Source organism: Saccostrea cucullata, unplaced genomic scaffold (assembly GCF_032062105.1).
Source record: "Saccostrea cucullata isolate Sc308-1 unplaced genomic scaffold, CSIRO_AGI_Scuc_v1 ctg5059, whole genome shotgun sequence".
NCBI classification, from domain to species: domain Eukaryota; kingdom Metazoa; phylum Mollusca; class Bivalvia; order Ostreida; family Ostreidae; genus Saccostrea; species Saccostrea cuccullata.
Window position 1 is genome coordinate 1 of NW_026936175.1, and position 22503 is coordinate 22503.

A 22503-nucleotide genomic window follows, 5' to 3' on the forward strand; every position below is an offset into this window, starting at 1 on the left:
GGATTTTAAAACTTTCACGTGATGGTTTGCAATTGGATCGGTTATTCATTTCACCACTGGCAAAGGATTTTGAAATGTTCACGAGACTTTGAAAATGAAGGTGTGTAGTTTTCAAGCCCGGAAGAAATTGATTGCACGACTGAAAGAACTTCTTTTATGGAACATATGGAGATAACCAACAGCATTCAAGATCAAACATCCGAGTAAAACAATACAAAATGGGAGCACAGCAAACACGGACCTCCAAAACATCAGATGTGGGATCAGGTCATGATACTGATCACTGAGAAATGTCAAGTAATGACTAAGTGAGAGAGCGTCGTAAAGGAAATTATTGGGAGATATTAAGGAGTAGACGGATAATTGAGGGACACCAGAAAGGGGTCAGGTTAAACAGGGGTTAGGTCAAGGTACGTCAAAGGTGTTGAATACTTTCAAAATATCTTTGTCTGTGGTGGAACACATAGACTGGTATGAGACGTCAGACTTGAAAAATTGTGAGATAAGGATAAAAATACTGGTATAACTTGAATGACGTCTAAAAGATAAAATATATCTTCAAGAAAAAGTCCACATTTCCTTGGAAAAACAAGCTTCTTTATATATACTCACTGTTTGTACAATTAGTGTCATTGAATCTGCAGCACAGTTACATTGGTAATCATTGATGAGATCAAGGCATGTCCCATTGTTCTGACATGGATTTTCAGCACATTCATCAATATCTGTAAGAGATGCTCTTTGTTAAGCATAACTGATTTTAAACTAGTCTAATTCACCGTCATTTCATATCATTTTCATTGGCTTACCTTCCTCGCAATTGGTTCCATTAAATCCAGGAGCACAGCTACACTCATAAGCATTGATGAGGTCCGCACATGTTCCATTGTTCTGACAAGGATTATCGGCACATTCATCAATATCTGTAAAAACGTCTTTCATGTAATCCCAAATTTCACTTATAGAAAGGATAGCCAATGTTCTTAAGCATTGAGTATCAGAATTTATAGAGTTGTGATATCTGAAACGTGATCTAAAGTTTCATTTGTCTTAGGTTCATTAATTTACTTACTCTCCTCACAGTTTGTTCCATTAAATCCTGCCTCACAAGTGCAGTTGTAATCATTGATGAGGTCCTCACATGTTGCATTGTTTTGACAAGGATTTTCTGCACATTCATCTATATCTGTTACAAATAAAACGCATAAGATATGATTTACAGATAAAGAATATGCAATGGTTTGCAATATTGAATCCAATCAGTCATTTCATTCACTACTGGTAAAGGATTTCTAAAACTTTCACGTGATGGTTTGCAATTGGATCGGTTATTTATTTCACCACTGGCAAAGGATTTTGAAATGTTCACGAGACTTTGAAAATGAAGGTGTGTAGTTTTCAAGCCCAGAAGAAATTGATTGCACGACTGAAAAAGACTTCTTTTATGGAACATATGGAGATAACCAACAGCATTCAAGATCAAACGTCCGTAAAACAATACAAAATGGGAGCACAGCAAACACGGACCTCCAAAACATCAGATGTGGGATCAGGTCATGATATTGATCAAGAGAAATCTCAAGTAATGACTAAGTGAGAGAAGCGTCGTTAAGGATATTATTGGGAGATATTAAGGAGTAGACGGATAATTCAGGGGACGCCAGAAAAGGGTCAGGTTAAACAGCGGTTAGGTCAAGGTACGTCAAGGGGTAGAATACTTTCAAAATGTCTTTGTCTGCGGTGGAACACATAGACTGGTATGAGACGTCAGACTTGAAGAATTGTGAGATAAGGATGTTAAACACTGGTATAACTTGAATGACCTCTAAAAGATAAAATATATCTTCAAGAAAAAGTCCACATTTCCTTGGAAAAAAATGCTTCGTTCTATATACTCACTGTTTGTACAATTAGTGTCATTGAATCCTGCAGCACAGTTACATTGGTAATCATTGATGAGATCAAGGCATGTCCCATTGTTCTGACATGGATTTTCAGCACATTCATCAATATCTGTAACACATGCTCTTTGTTAAGCATAACTGATTTTGAACTAGTTTTATTCACCGTCAATTCATATCATTTTCATTGGCTTACCTTCCTCGCAATTGGTTCCATTAAATCCAGGAGCACAGCTACACTCATAAGCATTGATGCGGTCCGCACATGTTCCATTGTTCTGACAAGGACTATCGGCACATTCATCAATATCTGTAAAAACGTCTTTCATGTAATCCCAACTTTCACTTATAGAAAGGATAGCCAATGTTCTTTAGCAATGTTCGAATGGTCAGTTTACAGAGTTGTAATATCTGAAACGTAATCTAAAGTTTCATTTGTCTTAGGTTCATTAATTAACTTACTCTCCTCACAGTTTGTTCCATTAAATCCTGCCTCACAAGTGCAGTTGTAATCATTGATGAGGTCCTCACATGTTGCATTGTTTTGACAAGGATTTTCTGCACATTCATCTATATCTGTTACAAATAAAACGCATAAGATATGATTTGATTTACAGATAAAGAATATGCAATGGTTTGCAATATTGAATCCAATCAGTCATTTCATTCACTACTGGTAAAGGATTTCTAAAACTTTCACGTGATGGTTTGCAATTGGATCGGTTATTTATTTCACCACTGGCAAAGGATTTTGAAATGTTCACGAGACTTTGAAAATGAAGGTGTGTAGTTTTCAAGCCCGGAAGAAATTGATTGCACGGCTGAAAAAGACTTCTTTTATGGAACATATGGAGATAACCAACAGCATTCAAGATCAAACGTCCGTAAAACAATACAAAATGGGAGCACAGCAAACACGGACCTCCAAAACATCAGATGTGGATCAGGTCATGATACTGATCAAGAGAAATCTCAAGTAATGACTAAGTGAGAGAAGCGTCGTAAAGGAAATTATTGGGAGATATTAAGGAGTAGACGAATAATTCAGGGGACGCCAGAAAGGGGTCAGGTTAAACAGGGGTTAGGTCAAGGTACGTCAAGGTGTTGAATACTTTCAAAATATCTTTGTCGTGGTGGAACACATAGACTGGTATGAGACATCAGACTTGAAAAATTGTGAGATAAGGATAAAAATACTGGTATAACTTGAATGACCTTTAAAAGATAAATATATATCTTTCAAGAAAAAGTCAACATTTCCTTGAAAAAAAAAAGCTTCGTTCTATATACTCACTGTTTGTACAATTTGTGTCATTGAATCCCGCAGCACAGTTACATTGGTAATCATTGATGAGATCAAGGCATGTCCCATTGTTCTGACATGGATTTTCAGCACATTCATCAATATCTGTAACAGATGCTCTTTGTTTAAGCATAACTGATTTAAAACTAGTTTCATTCACCGTCATTTCATATCATTTTCATTGGCTTACCTTCCTCGCAATGGTTCCATTAAATCCAGGAGCACAGCTACACTCATAAGCATTGATGAGGTCCGCACATGTTCCATTGTTCTGACAAGGATTATCGGCACATTCATCAATATCTGTAAAAACGTCTTTCATGTAATCCCAACTTTCACTTATAGAAAGGATAGCCAATGTTCTTAAGCATTAAGTATCAGAATTTATAGAGTTGTGATATCTGAAACGTGATCTAAAGTTTCATTTGTCTTAGGTTCATTAATTTACTTACTCTCCTCACAGTTTGTTCCATTAAATCCTGCCTCACAAGTGCAGTTGTAATCATTGATGAGGTCCTCACATGTTGCATTGTTTTGACAAGGATTTTCTGCACATTCATCTATATCTGTTACAAATAAAACGCATAAGATATGATTTACAGATAAAGAATATGCAATGGTTTGCAATATTGAATCCAATCAGTCATTTCATTCACTACTGGTAAAGGATTTCTAAAACTTTCACGTGATGGTTTGCAATTGGATCGGTTATTTATTTCACCACTGGCAAAGGATTTTGAAATGTTCACGAGACTTTGAAAATGAAGGTGTGTAGTTTTCAAGCCCGGAAGAAATTGATTGCACGACTGAAAAAGACTTCTTTTATGGAACATATGGAGATAACCAACAGCATTCAAGATCAAACGTCCGTAAAACAATACAAAATGGGAGCACAGCAAACACGGACCTCCAAAACATCAGATGTGGGATCAGGTCATGATATTGATCAAGAGAAATCTCAAGTAATGACTAAGTGAGAGAAGCGTCGTAAAGGATATTATTGGGAGATATTAAGGAGTAGACGGATAATTCAGGGGACGCCAGAAAAGGGTCAGGTTAAACAGCGGTTAGGTCAAGGTACGTCAAGGGGTAGAATACTTTCAAAATGTCTTTGTCTGCGGTGGAACACATAGACTGGTATGAGACGTCAGACTTGAAGAATTGTGAGATAAGGATGTTAACACTGGTATAACTTGAATGACCTCTAAAAGATAAAATATATCTTCAAGAAAAAGTCCACATTTCCTTGGAAAAACATGCTTCTTTATATATACTCACTGTTTGTACAATTAGTGTCATTGAATCCTGCAGCACAGTTACATTGGTAATCATTGATGAGATCAAGGCATGTCCCATTGTTCTGACATGGATTTTCAGCACATTCATCAATATCTGTAACACATGCTCTTTGTTAAGCATAACTGATTTTTAAACTAGTCTAATTCACCGTCATTTCATATCATTTTCATTGGCTTACCTTCCTCGCAATTGGTTCCATTAAATCCAGGAGCACAGCTACACTCATAAGCATTGATGAGGTCCGCACATGTTCCATTGTTCTGACAAGGATTATCGGCACATTCATCAATATCTGTAAAAACGTCTTTCATGTAATCCCAACTTTCACTTATAGAAAGGATAGCCAATGTTCTTAAGCATTGAGTATCAGAATTTATAGAGTTGTGATATCTGAAACGTGATCTAAAGTTTCATTTGTCTTAGGTTCATTAATTTACTTACTCTCCTCACAGTTTGTTCCATTAAATCCTGCCTCACAAGTGCAGTTGTAATCATTGATGAGGTCCTCACATGTTGCATTGTTTTGACAAGGATTTTCTGCACATTCATCTATATCTGTTACAAATAAAACGCATAAGATATGATTTACAGATAAAGAATATGCAATGGTTTGCAATATTGAATCCAATCAGTCATTTCATTCACTACTGGTAAAGGATTTCTAAAACTTTCACGTGATGGTTTGCAATTGGATCGGTTATTTATTTCACCACTGGCAAAGGATTTTGAAATGTTCACGAGACTTTGAAAATGAAGGTGTGTAGTTTTCAAGCCCAGAAGAAATTGATTGCACGACTGAAAAAGACTTCTTTTATGGAACATATGGAGATAACCAACAGCATTCAAGATCAAACGTCCGTAAAACAATACAAAATGGGAGCACAGCAAACACGGACCTCCAAAACATCAGATGTGGGATCAGGTCATGATATTGATCAAGAGAAATCTCAAGTAATGACTAAGTGAGAGAAGCGTCGTAAAGGATATTATTGGGAGATATTAAGGAGTAGACGGATAATTCAGGGGACGCCAGAAAGGGGTCAGGTTAAACAGGGGTTAGGTCAAGGTACGTCAAGGGGTAGAATACTTTCAAAATATCTTTGTCTGCGGTGGAACACATAGACTGGTATGAGACGTCAGACTTGAAGAATTGTGAGATAAGGATGTTAATACTGGTATAACTTGAATGACCTCTAAAAGATAAAATATATCTTCAAGAAAAAGTCCACATTTCCTTGGAAAACATGCTTCTTTATATATACTCACTGTTTGTACAATTAGTGTCATTGAATCCTGCAGCACAGTTACATTGGTAATCATTGATGAGATCAAGGCATGTCCCATTGTTCTGACATGGATTTTCAACACATTCATCAATATCTGTAACACATGCTCTTTGTTAAGCATAACTGATTTTAAACTAGTCTAATTCACCGTCATTTCATATCATTTTCATTGGCTTACCTTCCTCGCAATTGGTTCCATTAAATCCAGGAGCACAGCTACACTCATAAGCATTGATGAGGTCCGCACATGTTCCATTGTTCTGACAAGGATTATCGGCACATTCATCAATATCTGTAAAAACGTCTTTCATGAAATCCCAACTTTCACTTATAGAAAGGATAGCCAATGTTCTTAAGCACTGAGTATCAGAATTTATAGAGTTGTGATATCTAAAACGTGATTATAGTTTCATTTTGTCTTATTATTGATTATTGATTATTGTCTTAGGTTCATTAATTTACTTACTCTCCTCACAGTTTGTTCCATTAAATCCTGCCTCACAAGTGCAGTTGTAATCATTGATGAGGTCCTCACATGTTGCATTGTTTTGACAAGGATTTTCTGCACATTCATCTATATCTGTTACAAATAAAACGCATAAGATATGATTTACAGATAAGGAATATGCAATGGTTTGCAATATTGAATCCAATCAGTCATTTCATTCACTACTGGTAAAGGATTTCTAAAACTTTCACGTGATGGTTTGCAATTGGATCGGTTATTTATTTCACCACTGGCAAAGGATTTTGAAATGTTCACGAGACTTTGAAAATGAAGGTGTGTAGTTTTCAAGCCCGGAAGAAATTGATTGCACGACTGAAAAAGACTTCTTTTATGGAACATATGGAGATAACCAACAGTATTCAAGATCAAACGTCCGTAAAACAGTACAAAATGGGAGCACAGCAAACACGGACCTCCAAAACATCAGATGTGGGATCAGGTCATGATATTGATCAAGAGAAATCTCAAGTAATGACTAAGTGAGAGAAGCATCGTAAAGGAAATTATTGGGAGATATTAAGGAGTAGACGGATAATTCAGGGGACGCCAGAAAGTGGTCAGGTTAAACAGGGGTTAGGTCAAGGTACGTCAAGGTGTTGAATACTTTCAAAATATCTTTGTCCGTGGTGGAACACATAGACTGGTATGAGACATCAGACTTGAAAAATTTTGAGATAAGGATTAAAATACTAGTATAACTTGACTGACGTCTAAAAGATAAAATATATCTTTCAGAAAAAGTCAACATTTCCTTGAAAAAAAAATGCTTCGTTCTATATACTCACTGTTTGTACAATTAGTGTCATTGAATCCCGCAGCACAGTCACATTGGTAATCATTGATGAGATCAAGGCATGTCCCATTGTTCTGACATGGATTTTCAGCACATTCATCAATATCTGTAACACATGCTCTTTGTTAAGCATAACTGATTTTAAACTAGTTTTATTCACCGTCATTTGATATCATTTTCATTAACTTACCTTCCTCGCAATTGGTTCCATTAAATCCAGGAGCACAGCTACACTCATAAGCATTGATGAGGTCCGCACATGTTCCATTGTTCTGACAAGGACTATCGGCACAGTCATCAATATCTGTAAAAACGTCTTTCATGTAATCCCAGCTTTCACTTATACAAAGGAAAGCCAATGTTCTTAAGCATTGACGGATCAGAATTTACAGAGTTGTGATATGATATCTAGAATGTGATCTAAAGTTTCATTTGTCTTAGGTTCATTAATTTACTTACTCTCCTCACAGTTTGTTCCATTAAATCCTGCCTCACAACTGCAGTTTTTTAGAGTTAGAGAATATTCCATAGTTCGCAATATTGAATCGAATCAGTCATTTGATTCACTACCAGTAAGGGATTTCTTAAGCTGTAAGGTGATGGTTTGAAATTGGATCGATGATTTTTTTCACCACCGGCAAAGGATTTTAAAATGTTCAAAAGACTTTGAAAATGAAGGTGTGAAGTTTTCACGCCCGGAAGAAATTGATTGCACGATTGAACAAGAGGCCCAGGGGTCACAGCGCTCACATGAGCACATCAGCTAGGAAAATGCACATACCATGATTTGGACGAACTAGAATCTACACTACCTGAGGATAATTCTACATAAATATTACTAATCATGGCTTTGAAGTACATGAAAAGAAGATTTTAAAAGGTTTCCCTATATATTCCTATGAGAATTTTTGGTCCGCCATTTTGGCCCCACCCTACCCCTGGGGGTCATAACTTGAACAAACTTGAATCTACACTACCTGAGGATAATTTCAAATGAGTTTCATCTTTCCTGACATAGTGGTTCTTGAGAAGAAGATTTTTAAAGATTTTTCTTATATATTCCTATGTAAAACTTTGATCGGCCATTTTGGCCCAATCCTACCCACGGGGGTCATGATTTGAACAAACTTGAATCTACACTATCTGATGATGATTCCACATGAGTTTCATCTTTCCTGACATAGTGGTTCTTGAGAAGAAGATTTTAAAAGGTTTTTCTTATATATTCCTATGTAAAACTTTGATCGGCCATTTTGGCCCCACTCTACCTCTGGGGGTCATGATTTGAACAAACTTGAATCTACACTATCTGAGGATGATACCACATGAGTTTCATCATTCCTGTCATAGTGGTTCTTGAGAAGAAGATTTTTAAAGATATTTCCTATATACTCCTATGTAAAACTTTGATCGGCCATTTTGGCCCCACTCTACCCCCGGGGGTCATGATTTGAACAAACTTGAATATACACTATCTGAGGATGATTCCTCATGAGTTTCATCTTTCCTGGCCCAGTGGTTCTTGAGGAGAAGATTTTTAAAGATGTTTCCTATATATTCCTATGTAAAACTTTGATCGGCCATTTTGGCCCCACTCTACCCCCGGGGGTCATGATTTGAACAAACTTGAATCTACACTATCTGAGGATGATTTCACATGAGTTTCATCTTTCCTGGCATAGTGGTTCTTGAGAAGAAGATTTTAAAAGATTTTTCCTATATATTCTTATGTAAAACTTTGATCGGTTTTTGGCCCCACTCTACCCCCGGGGGTCATGATTTGAATAAACTTGAATCTACACTATCTGAGGATGATTCCACATGAGTTTCATTTTTCCTGGCCCAGTCGTTCTTAAAAAGAAGATTTTTAAAAAATGCCATTAATTTTTCACAAATTCATAATTATCTCCCCTTGGAAAAGGGCGTGGCCCTTCATTTGAACAAACTTGAATCCTCTTTACCCAAGGATACTTTGTAGCAAGTTTGACTGAAATTGGCCCAGTGGTTCATGAAAAGAAGATGAAAATGTGAAAAGTTTACAACAAAGACGACAACAACGACGACGACGACGACAACGACAACAACAACAACGACGACAGACAACAGACAAATTTTGATCAGAAAAGCTCACTTGAGCCTTTGGCTCAGGTGAGCTAAAAAGACTTCTTTTATGGAACATATGGAGATAACGAACAGTATTCAAGATCAAAAGTCCGTAAAACAATATGAAATGGGAGCACAGCAAACATGGCCCTCGAAAACATCAGATGTGGGATCAGGTCATGATATTGATCAAGAAAAATCTCAAGTAATGAGTGAGTGAGAGAGTGTCGTAAAGGATATTCTCAGGAGATCAAAGGTAATAGACGGATAATTCAGAGGACGCCAGAAAAGGGTCAGGTTAAGCAGGGGTTAGTTCATGACACGTCAAAAGGTAGAATACTTTCAAAATATCTTTATCTGTGGTAGAACACGTAGACTGGTATGAGACATCAGACTGGAAGATTTGTGAGATAAGGATTAAAATACTAGCATTACTTGAATGACCTCTAAAAGATAAAATATATCTTCCAGAAAAAGTCAACATTTCCTTGAAAAAAACATGCTTCTTTATATATACTCACTGTTTGTACAATTTGTGTCATTGAAACCTGCAGCACAGTTACATTGGTAATCATTGATGAGATCAAGGCATGTCCCATTGTTCTGACATGGATTTTCAGAACATTCATCAATATCTGTAACGGATGCTCTTTGTTAAGCATAACTGATTTTAAACTAGTTTATTCACCGTCATTTCATATCATTTTCATTGGCTTACCTTCCTCGCAATTGGTTCCATTAAATCCAGGAGCACAGCTACACTCATAAGCATTGATGAGGTCCGCACATGTACCATTGTTCTGACAAGGACTATCGGCACAGTCATCAATATCTGTAAAAACGTCTTTCATGTAATCCCAACTTTCACTAATACAAAAGATCGCCAATCTTCTTAAGCATTGACGTATCAGAATTTATAGAGTTGTGATATCTCAATTGTTTTAGGTTCATTAATTTCCTTACTCTCCTCACAGTTTGTTCCATTAAATCCTGCCTCACAACTGCAGTTGTAATCATTGATGAGGTCCTCACATGTTGCATTGTTTTGACAAGGATTTTCTGCACATTCATCTATATCTGTTACAAATAAATTGTATAAGATATAATTTAGAGATAGAGAATACTCAATTGTTTGCAATTGGTTCGGTAATTTACTTCGCTACTAGCAAAATGTTTTGACTTGAAGCCATCGCTATCTTATAAAATCGATAGCTTGAAGGGGACTTTGTAAAAAATGTATTCAGTTTGCAAGTATGGCGGAAACTAATTACACGACTGAAAAAGAACTTTCTTAGATAATGGGAAGGATCGTTAGGTGCTATGTCAAGTCATGTCAAGGAGTAGAATTGGGTTTCAGGAGCAATGAGAAGGGATATGTTAGGAAAGAGTCTGGGTGACAAAGGAAGAATGGCACTGGAACCTCATTTTTTTCAAATCTAAGGGACAAATTTCTCAGGAGTTACAGCAGGAACTGAAGTGACAAATTAATCAATACTTTAATTTGTCTTAATTTCATTAATTTACTCACTCTCCTCACAGTTTGTTCCATTAAATCCTGCAACACAACTGCAGTTGTAATCATTGATGAGGTCCACACAAGTTCCACTGTTTTGACAAGGATTTCCAGCACATGCATCAATATCTGTATCAAATATATTTTATAAGACATATATAACCTTCAAGAGGAGGATTCCAAATGTTATGGAATCGGATGTACAATTAATTTTAGAATTTGAAAAGTACAAATGTATTTTTGAGTTTATTTTTACCAGCTGAAAGCCGTACGTTGTCTAAATTTTTATTTTCTGAGCATTAATATATAAAAAAAAAATTTAAAAAAAAGTCGGACTAATGAAATACATGTTACAACAACCTTTTAAATTCAAATATTTCGTGAGTAACACCTTTTGTTTTTGATTTGGTTTTCGTGACAAATTGTCATACGCTGATACCATATATATGAAGTTATTCGGAGACTTCCTAGCTGAATAATTGTAAGACTGTTTGCTGTTCATATATCTAAATTTTATTTCTTTTACATGTCGTCATTATTTTACTCTTCTCTTACTGTATTGAATTTGAAATTTAGAAAATTCAGTATTCAAAGCTGTATATTATGTACTATAGAGTTTCTAGGGTCCGGGTACTATTTTGCGCTTGAGAAAAAACTACATGTTTATATCATTTCTATACAAATAACGCGACGTTGTAATTACACAGTTTTGTATTTCAACCGTAACTAAACAAATTTAAGAAAAACAAAATACGTGTTCACCTTTGTACATATTGTCAATTATGGTAAATATCGTATGATATCTGATGATTATTTTCTTACCTGTAAGATTTACTGTAATGCACCGTGAATAAGACGAAAGTCTGCAACACATATTAAATGGTTTGGAAGAATTAATTATCAACAATAAAGTTAATCAACTTTTAAATTATAATAAAATCATTGGTTTTAAATAACAATAGAATCGTATTTATTTTAATCAACGATTTTTTTCATTGAAGAATACAAAAGTAAAACTGACGCAGTATAACCGTGTGTAGATATCAATGTTCATTCTTAAGATAAACTTCAAGGTAAAATATACGCTAGACAGATAACAATCTCGAGCTCTCTTAAAACTGAACTAGGACCAAGAAGTTTTATCCTTTATATTTTTTCTCAAGTATTAGAACTCATTGTATAAAGAGAAACAATAGAAGTAAAAATGTTGACATAAAATATTAGATTTTTGACCAAAAAAATTGTTCAACAATCTAATCAGAATTTTATTTTTTTAATTTCCTAAATTGTATCAATTATAATTCTTATTTTCAAAAAAAAAAAAAAAAAAAAAAAAAAAAACAACAACAACAAATGCTGTGACTGATATAAGTATGTAGCCCAGTTTCACTTGTTTACCAAGGTAATCCTCCATGCCACCTGATCACACCTTTGATTTTTTAGTCCTTTAATAATTGTTTGCCCTGTTCTCGATGTGTAAAGTTTCAGTAGCTCTTTGAGGTTGATTACTGTTCGTTATCTCCATTTTCCACTGAACCTCTTTTATTCTTTATTTATGAAAATCAGACAAGGTCAATGATATTTTTTTTAAAAAAAAAAGAATAAACGTACTGCAATGAACTTTGTTTATATCTAAGGAGGCTGACTCCTATTGTCAAAGGCATTGAGAATGTTTTGTCAAGTATATAGAATCTGCATACATAATTTAATAAAAATTCAAAACAAAAAAATTGGTGTCGGTGTACTTCTTTTAGCAATACAAACAATTTGACCATTTTGCACTGTGATAATGACTAACATATAAATAAATTTCTGTAAGTGCTTCCTTTGCTAATTTTTTAAAATCTAAAATAGTCCCATTAAATGTAGCAAAAAATTTAAGATAGTCTCAAATTACTTCGCACAGTCATTTATTTGACTTTTCTGTACCTCAAAAATGTTATTTTTCTAAGGTAAAAAAAATCAAAAAGCAATAAAATCATTTGAAAGTGATACTAGTATCATTGTTCTGGATTTAAGATATCCATCCCAGATAAGGATCAAATTTTCTTACCTTAAGTATAAATTGTGTATAAAATACTCTGATATAATTTCATTTTTTTTTTTTTACTGAATTTGGGTTTCTGAACAAATTATAGATTAAAATCTCAAAAGTTTATAGTCCAAAATTCGATTTTTGGAAATTTAAGTTAATGATATAGAATGTTAAAATTTGAAAACTTGTTTTAAATTTGAAAATTTAGATTTTTGAACTAAAATATTAAATTTCAAAACACCAAATGAGTTCAAATTTTTAAAATTTAGAAATTGGAACTAATATATTAAAATACTAAAACTCAAAAACATTTTAAAAATAAGAATTGTTAAGTGTTACACGGACCCAATTGTGCCGATTAGTAAGATATGTATTACGTTTTTCAAACTTCAATTGTTTTTATACCTCATTTTATAATCACTTACATAGATAAGTGTCCCTGGCGTCCAATTCATTATGCCATTACCAATCTTATACTGCTGTATGAATAGTATACATTTATTGCATGATAGTGAGGGAAATATGAAGATTTATTCAGCCAAGAAAAATCATATCATGATATTTTTGGCTGAATAAATCTTCGTTTCCTTCACATCACATCACTAATCAGCAATTTTGTGACGTAAGCCAGGCTATTGTGACGTCTACTACTCTCGGAAGTTTTCTTTCAACGAACGATAACTACACATATTGTGCTTGAAAATGCCCTAGTTATCCGAAGAGGTGGAATATGATGCTAATCATTCCGACGACTGTGAAATATGAAGTTTTATGGCCCGATCACGTGAAAGTTTATAACCAATTAGATAACGCTTTGTGTAGAATATCTATAATAAAGTATGATAATATTTTTATCAATTATATATTTTAGTGTACAGCTGCATGAAAATGTATCTTTAACATACGCTTTAGAATTACAAAATTTAAATTTTTCAAAATATTAGAATGGTAAAGTGTAGTTTTGGCATCGAAATTTAACTCTCTTCCGTTAGACTAATTTTATGTGTTAAATAAATGGTTTTGTATTTGGTCAGGTATTTATTATGTTCATTTAACTGAATTTCATATTTTAACCAACATACCTGTAAATGTAAAGCAAGTTTCAAAACATTTATAAAAATAGTACGAAATGTGTATTGTCAAAATGCTACAACTTAAACAGAAATCATTTTAATTAAGGTATGACACTCGCAGGCAAGTACAAGTAGCAACCGGGGGGGGGGGGGGGGCGGGGGGCCTGACCCCCCACTTTTTTCCCCAACAAAACTTATACTATAGGAATTGTTCTGTGAGAGGCTGGTTGCCCCCCCCCCCCCTAACTTTATACTACTGAAATTGGTATAAGGAAAATGTAGTGTTGAATATACAGAAAAATTGGTTCTGAAAGAGGTTAGCATTGAGAAAATGTTGCCCCCCCCCCCCCCCCCAAGAAAAAGGATTTTCGATTTTGGCCAAATTCCCTTTTTTGTCAACTTTTTCTTGCAAGTAAAAAAAATTTTCTTTTGCACTTAAATTTTAATTCTTTGGTTAATTACGTTAACATTTATCATATTTAATCAGATGTGACTATGCCAATAAATATGATTTTATTTTACGTAAAATATTTTGAATAATATTTATCATTGAACAGATCTTGCACATTCATGTGCGTAAATTATTGTGTGACATTTTTCCACTAAAAAGTAACATATATTTAGGGTATTAAAAAGCTAAATAGGCAATGAAACATTTTCTTAAATCAAGATTTTTACAATTTAAGTGCTGATCTTTCACATGTATCGAGTACTTTAAAATACATGTAATGAAAGAAAAAGGTCAGTGATGTTAATTTTGAAAAATTTGTCAAACTATGTGATTTTCATGCAAAAAATGGTGTAAATTTTATCTTGACTTAATTTGACGTATCTTCTTTTTTTGGCAAAGGTTGCTAAAGGAAGTGTAAATTAAGACCTATATTAAATATCCTAGCAATATCATAACAGAAATATTCTCCGAATAAAAGAATGTGAGGCTAAAGTTCCAAGATATTGAATTTGATAAATGTACAGATTTGCAGAATTATCTGCTAAATATCCTTCAACCACAAGAAATAGTCCCTCATAAATATTGCTTCTTTGTAGCTTTTTTGAGCAGTTTTTTTTCGCTGAATGTTAAAACATTAACATTGTTGAAATTAAAGAACTATATGCGGTATGTTGCATATATTTGCCCCCGCAAAGGTCAAATTTTGAAAACTTCCTAAAATGTGCTGAATTCAATAAATTGTATGAGAAATATAAATTAACAGAACATATCATAATTTCAAAGCAGTTTATTCACAAGTTTTGTTTTTATGACGTCAAAAACTAGTCCGATTTTATATCCTTTTTCAGAAAGAGGACAAAATAGACAAAATTTCAACAGTTTTAGCTTTAAAATTTATAGAGCGCAAGTTTGTTCAGGAACAATATTGACATATTTCATTGATATTATCATTCTACACATTATATCAAAATATTGATCCTGAACAGGCATGCGCTCGGTGACTTTTACTCAAAATATTGATGAAATATGTACATTTTTCTATAAAATTCGTAAAAAACTGAAATTTACGTCATGTTTGTGACGTCATTACGTACATATGACGTCATTACTGATGAAAATTTTCAGTGCTTTGAAGTCAGCATATATTCCCCTGTTTAAAAACCTAATTAAATATATCTCCATCAAAGTTTGATTTGGGGGGCAAATATTGGTTATTACCGAATACAGTTCTTTGTTATAAAAATTGAATTTTAATAAATAGTTTTAAAGTAAGGGGTTCTGCGTGAACTTTTTTAAAAAGCTGAGCGATATACCTTAAAAATTAAATATCGTATTTCTTTCACATTGTATTACTTTCAAATTCGATACACTTATGTCTTGTCTTACCTATTGTTTGTTTCCGCTGAGAAACATAAGATATATTCTCCAAACTGATCTACATGAGTTGCCGTAAATGATATCGTTACTTCATACTCGGAAGGCGCTGGATTTGAAATAGCAGACATCAGAAGATTGAGTGGTGACAAAATATGAAATTTGTTGATCCTAAAGTATAATTTATTGAGATTCATATTAAGCAATATTCTTGATAATGAAATGTTTTTATTTAGTGTTTAAGAAAAACAAAGGAAACAAATTCAAATAATTATTTAATAATATTTTCATCAAAATCTATGCATGGAGAATTCAATAACAGATTTCAAAATAAGGAAAAATAATAGAAAGAAATACTTTCTTTGTAAAAAAAAGCAACTAAATATATAATTTATTAAAATGAACCAAAAGATATATAGCATGACTGACAACTTTTGAAAAACAAGCAGACGCATAACATATAAGGATCTCCACTTATTCACACATCATATCTGACGTACGTACCATTCGCTATATATAATAATCACCCGCACTTGTAACTCCAGGGAACCATTATAAGCTTGTATTGTTGACCCGTTGGCAGGAGTTGGGGATAAAAATGTAGGTTGGTTAGAACATGAGCCAGTTGAGTTAACGTTTACGATAAATTGTAGAGGAACACTGCTCAGAGCCAAACTAGAGGCTTGGCTTGTGAAATCCTCTATCTGTATTGCGATGGCGTAATTACCATCAGGGGCGGTTCCACTGTACGTTAATTTACATGTTGGCTGCAAGTGACAAATCAAAAAAAAAAAATAGTCATGATTGTAAAATACCTTCTCTCTTTTATACCTTTTGTCAATCAATCGATCAATTTGTTTTTTCAGTTTCCACAGATTTATTGCAAACAAATGTGTAAGGATAAACAAACATGTAACGTTAAAATTTTAAAGTAAAGCCTTTGATATAACTTACAGAATAAAAATTGTAAGTACAACTTAGTTTAAGATGAAGAAATCTATTTTTTTTGTCTAATATCTACGAAAGGTCTCATCTTTGCAAAATAAAATTTTGATTCAAGTAACTTAAACACATGGGAATGTAAGTCATAATACAAAATTTATTGATCATCAAACAAGGAATAACATATTGGGAATACACGCTGGCATGGTGGTTGTTCATATTGCAAGTACATGTTCATATGTACTTATACTGTTTTTAATAATCGGAATTCTAAAATTTAAACCCATGGCATTGAACAAAAAAGAAATTTCGATGAAAATAATATTGTTAATTTTTTGACTGGGTTCAATACAAAATGCGTTTTGTCTGACCAAAAATACTGTTTGCCTGGGACTGTAGGGCGGACTTAGGCAAATAGAACGTTGATTTCTTTTCATAAAAATTCTTATCCTATAAAATCAATGATAATGAGGAAGAATTTTGTTAAAAGCAGAAAAAGGACTCGTATATCCCAATGAAGTATCATATTTTTATCAAGGTATCCGTATTTGAAACTGTAAAGACAAATGTACCCCCTCCCTAATCTTTTCTAATTGCAACTTTCAAATATGCTTTCATACATTTTACTATGTAATAATTATGTATAAGTAACTCACCACTACTTCAAGTAGATTTAGGGGACCAAGCCTAGCACCGTTTGCACTTCAACCGTTTAAAGAATTATTTGAAAGCAAAGTAAATTTCATGATACCCCGATCCTTACAGCTTTCAGTTAATACTTTGATTTAAAACACAACAGATTGTCACACATCGCATTTTAAAAGACGAATAAAGCTAAGATATTTTTTTTTTTACATGATTTTCTTTCTTTCCCCATGTGAAAATTCAACAATGTGAAGCCATCAATTTATGTGTCATCATTTTGAATAGAAACCATTTACATAGCTTAAAGGGTTTATCTTAAAGTTTTCTTTTTAAAAATGTATGTGATAAATAGAGCACCTATAATAGTGTGATTTGATGTCGACTTTATCCAACTCGTTAAAATGGAAAGTCTCGTGAATATACTCCATTTGAACTTGTTTGATTCATAAAGTCAACATCAAATCACACAGTATAAATATCCGCTCTTTATTTTGCTTGCTCTTTTTTGTGTTTTTGACGGTTCATTTGCACCAAAAAAAATGTTTCATATGTACTTACCCCATGCAATGAAAAGTATGAAGAAGGTACGCTACAAATACCAGCGCATTCTGCCGCGGAACTGGCAAATCGACAACGTACGTCATCTCCATCATAGTCCGCAACTTTAAAATCAATTGATTCTTTTCAAACATGTTAAAAAGTCAATAGACAGAGTCCTCAGTATGGATAAATATACAAATAGTATTTTTGCGATACAAAATCATGGATTTCATTTTTATCTTAACATATATAGTACAGTGTATATATAATTAATATGTTCTTTTATTTTCATTTTCAATATTTATTTTGAATCAGCATATAAAATACCTGGAATTATAATTGGCTGTGAGGAACACGAATTTAGAACTTTGACAGATGAAGCCATTGCTGAGACAGGTGATTGGTTAATTTTTCCTGTATCAGAACGCATGGATAGATCAACAGTCATTTGTAAGGACCATGAGCTTCCACCATTGAGTAAAGTAATCCAGGCACTGCTAGCAAATCTACCAATGAGGCATGAGTAAAAAAAATATTTTTGGGGATGTAATCACCAAATTAAGATGAACACGGGTTATTATGTAAAGTTCACGATGAAAAAGTTAAATTCATCTCATTTTTACGAATGAAAAAGCCAGTTTAAGATCGTCTATTTATCTTAATGCAGAGTCGAAGGCTAAGGAAAGTGTTTTCTTCTTTTCACGTAGAATGTCTAGATGAAACTTTGCTTCAAAAAAGTGTGAAAGTTGTTCAGCTAATAAAAGAGCATTATAAGTACACTTTGGATTTCAAGCAGCAAGTTGGAAGAGAGGTCTTAGAGGACTCTATAGAAAACTCAATAAATTTGTCAATGAGGAAAGTCGTTTTATTATCAACCTCAAGGTAGAATCAGTCTGATTTTAAATGATGTTATTTGTTTGATAACCAATCACACGGCAAAATAAAAATTCCTATTCTAAATTTCATAAAAAAAAGTTTTCTGTGATATAAAAAAACCCTCGTTTTCATTTATTTTTAGTACTGGCTGTATTAATTAAAGAAATTGATGTTTTTGAATTTTTAAAAAGTTTGTTTTTTCATTTTCTAAAAGTTTTAGAGTGTTTGAGAATCTCAATCTTATATCAATCATTTAATTATATATTGGTGTAGCACAGTACGTCTGAAATTTCTCTCGAACTGCAGTTATTGTTTTCTTGAAGAGTAGGGATAAAGCTTAATTATTAGAGTATTGGCTAGATTATGTATGTTTGTAAGAATTTTTGATGAAGTTTAAAAATCTAATGTACATGTAGGCTAAATAGAACTCACTTTGGTTACTGGAATGTTAAGAACATAGCGTAGTTTTGAACTTAAATTTTTTATTCCCTTATATTTTAAAAAGGTTTTCGAAAATGAAGGAGCTTTTTGAGATTAATTGATGCCTTGCAATAAATACTGCAGACCCCTTTTACATAAAGGTACAAGCTAAAACTTATATGTTAATTTTTCTTGAAAATATATTAGGGTTTTTAATTCATATCTTGTCAGAAGTCCTTCTTATGTTTGTATAAGAGAGAACATCTTATGGTTTTATGCATCTAAATTGAGATATATTCAAATTATCAGTTGGGAAGTTTTATTGTAGAGTTTATATATATGTGTATATGAACGTTACGTATATATAGTATAGTCCATAGATGTAATAGATTATCAAATAAAGTCTACATGCATAACTTTTTTGCTGAAATCATATATATAGCTGTAGAAAAAAGATGTGTTAGTGAAAAGCAATAAACTATAAAGTTCAAAAAAGCTATTTGGTCACAGTCAAGGTCACAAGGTCATTGACTTTGGTGTCATTTAAAAAGAACTCAACTAGTGAAGTAAGCAAAACAAATATGTAGTCTCTATCTCTCGTGGTTCAAAAGTTATGGTGAAGCTTCGAAAAGACTATTTTAGCATATAGGTCACAGTCAAGGTCACAAAGACATTGAATTTGTTGCGATTTGAAAGAGCTTAATTACTTTAGTATAGGATGCTTACCAAATATGAAGTCTCTATCATTCATGATTCAAAGGTTATGGCAAAAATTCGAAAAAGCTATTTCAGCATATAGGTCACAGTCAAGGTCACAAGGTGAATGACCTTGTTGTAATTTGAAAGAACTTATATAGTGGAGTATGCATACCAAATATGAAGTCTCTATCTTTAAATGGTTCAAACGTTGTGGCGAACATTAAAGTTGACAACAGACAGACAGATAAACAGACAAACAGATAAACAGACAAACAAACAGGACAAAAACAATATACGTCCCGGATCTATCGATCCGGACGCATAAAAACATATTTAATGCATATAATGGATATAACGTAGTTGAATCTTGACACAGGCAATACTGATTTTACGACAAGTATGTGCGCATTATTTGCATTTCGTTCTGCTTTAATGACTTTTAACTCTATATAGAGTCAAAAGTCATTGAAGCAGAACGAAATGCAAACGTAATGTTTTTTTAAATCGCCGAGGATTAAAAATCTTACCAAATTACAGAGAACTCAACGTATGCTAAATTCTGGATAGGATAGGATTTATCTACTGATTGACTGATATAGTACCAACCGGACGTTCTGTGCTTAGTAACTTATTACAATAACATTCATTAATATATAAATTGAATAGAAAAAGCTTCTCATACCTCATCAAAAGTGATGTTGTATATGATGTAAATGTAAAATCTGTATCTCCCTCACTATCTGCCCAGTTTTCAGTTGCACTATAGTCCGTACACTGTCCTATCATGCTGACACTTCCATTACAACCGGCGAAGCATTGTAATGAATCAGTTGTACTACTTGTTGGGCAATTGTGAGTGTACACATATGAAATACGATGATGCACCGTAATCTACAAAAAACGAAACAGATTTAGTTTTAAGTATGCAGGATTAGACAGTGTTAAAGCAAAAAAAAAAAAAATCAATTTTGACACAAAACTAATTAAAACAACTTACCGTTGTTTCATTAATTGCTCTCCATGTTAGTAAACCTCCACGAAAATGGCTTAACTTTACAAATGGCACGACAAACAGAACAATGAAAAAACAATTAAATAAACGTATCATGATCCCAAGTTTATGATTTTTTCGTCCTCTTTTTCATTTTTTTTTAATATTCCATTTAGAGCATTTCTATCTTCAATTCAAATAAAACATCGTTTTTACTTCCTCTTTCACTATATTTCTAAATCACTATTGATGTTCTCTGCTTAGTGGTGATTCGATGTTCAATGTACCACGGTAATTATTAAACTGCAATTGTTTGAGGCATTTAAATTCTATTCATGTGACACTAGCTTTAAATTTCGTGCATGTGTTTTGAGAATCATTTCGTCCCATTATTGTGCACTTTAGGTGTATTTCTGAGGTCAAAAATTTTTTTTCAAAGAAATGGTTTGACGGAGTAGGTCATGCAGGAGATAGACATCTAACAGTTATCACATACACTAGTTTTGTTTCCATAGGTATAAATTACTATCATAAATGAAATTAGATATGCGAGTGAAAAAAGATTTTGCCTATATAATATAAACAAAACAAGAGATTCAAGGTCCTAAACGGTCACTTACGAAATATTAAGAGGATGCAGAGAGTATATAATAACTTTTTCGCTTAAATGCAAGAGATAGAGGATGATCAGGATCAATGAAATAATAAGTTAAGTGTTCAGTTAAAATTCATAAGTTTAGTTCTAATGTGTCCTCCATTTTCACTTTCACCACGCAGACTTAAACAATTAGTACTTCTGCACTTCTGTTCTATTTATACCATGATACCTTTTTGTCAAAAACATTTTATATATATATTTTTATCTTTGTCCCATATTTATCGATTTTATCATTCACAACTACTTGGTAATTAAAACAATTTAAGCCATTTTTCAGAATAATACCTTACAAATTTTAAGAATGAATTATAATCTTTTTAAATAAAAATTATATCACATGCACTATTACTTTTTATTAAAGTTGAAGAGCAAGCAACATGTACATGTATATCAATGTGATAAAGTTTGAATTAACTGTTCCTTAAATAATTCTAAGTCTTTTATGCATTATTAAGATAAATTTTTACCATTTCGTATCCCGCATCTTGCGCTCCCTACCCCAGGAGGAACATATTTTGATCAGACTGGAATCTGTACCACTTGAAGAAATCTGCACAAATGTATGGTAGCAATTTCTTTTGGCCGAATGCTAACTCAGGCGCTTTTTAGTACTATAATGGCAAAATGAAACCGGAGACACATTCATTATTTGTAAAGATTATATTATTTTGCCATGTTTCCTACTTATTATTTTACTTAATCTTATTTATTAAACCAGTTTCATATGGTGAGACGTTTCCATACTGACAGGTCCAGTCTTCCCTGGGGGATGGAGTCTCACTAGAATTCGAAGCAAGTCTTCCTGGGGATCTAACTACAGGAAACAGTGCGACATTTAACTCCGGACACGACATAGTCCGGACTTTTTACTACCATTTCTAACTGTAATGTCCAAAAAAATTTTACAGTACCTGGTGGGATTTCTTAGCAGTATCATATATTCTCATGTTGAACTCATAGACATCTCTACTTTAAAAGATATGAAGTCCTAAATATCAGAATCCCATGGGAGAATGGTGGGATTTTCAGTCCCACCAACGATCCCACCATTCTCCCATGAGAGAAAAAATGTCAGATGGGAGAAAAAAATCTC

At 33.3% G+C, this 22503-nt stretch overlaps 1 protein-coding gene across 1 annotated transcript; it reads right to left on the reverse strand.

Annotated features, from left to right (window-relative positions):
* Positions 1–612: 612 nt before the first annotated feature.
* Positions 613–20987, reverse strand: LOC134244945 (fibropellin-1-like; the record flags this gene model as incomplete). Its single annotated transcript, XM_062727203.1, is given in 29 exon segments — positions 613–725; positions 810–923; positions 1073–1186; positions 1900–2013; positions 2098–2211; positions 2364–2477; positions 3196–3309; positions 3395–3409; positions 3412–3507; positions 3657–3770; positions 4483–4596; positions 4682–4795; positions 4945–5058; positions 5770–5883; positions 5968–6081; positions 6256–6369; positions 7083–7196; positions 7281–7394; positions 9715–9828; positions 9912–10025; positions 10157–10270; positions 10722–10835; positions 11529–11569; positions 15652–15810; positions 16144–16406; positions 17785–17888; positions 18094–18272; positions 20444–20652; positions 20759–20987. Coding segments are annotated over 29 exon segments (3456 nt in total), but the record flags the coding sequence as incomplete, so codon positions are not given.
* Positions 20988–22503: the final 1516 nt, after the last annotated feature.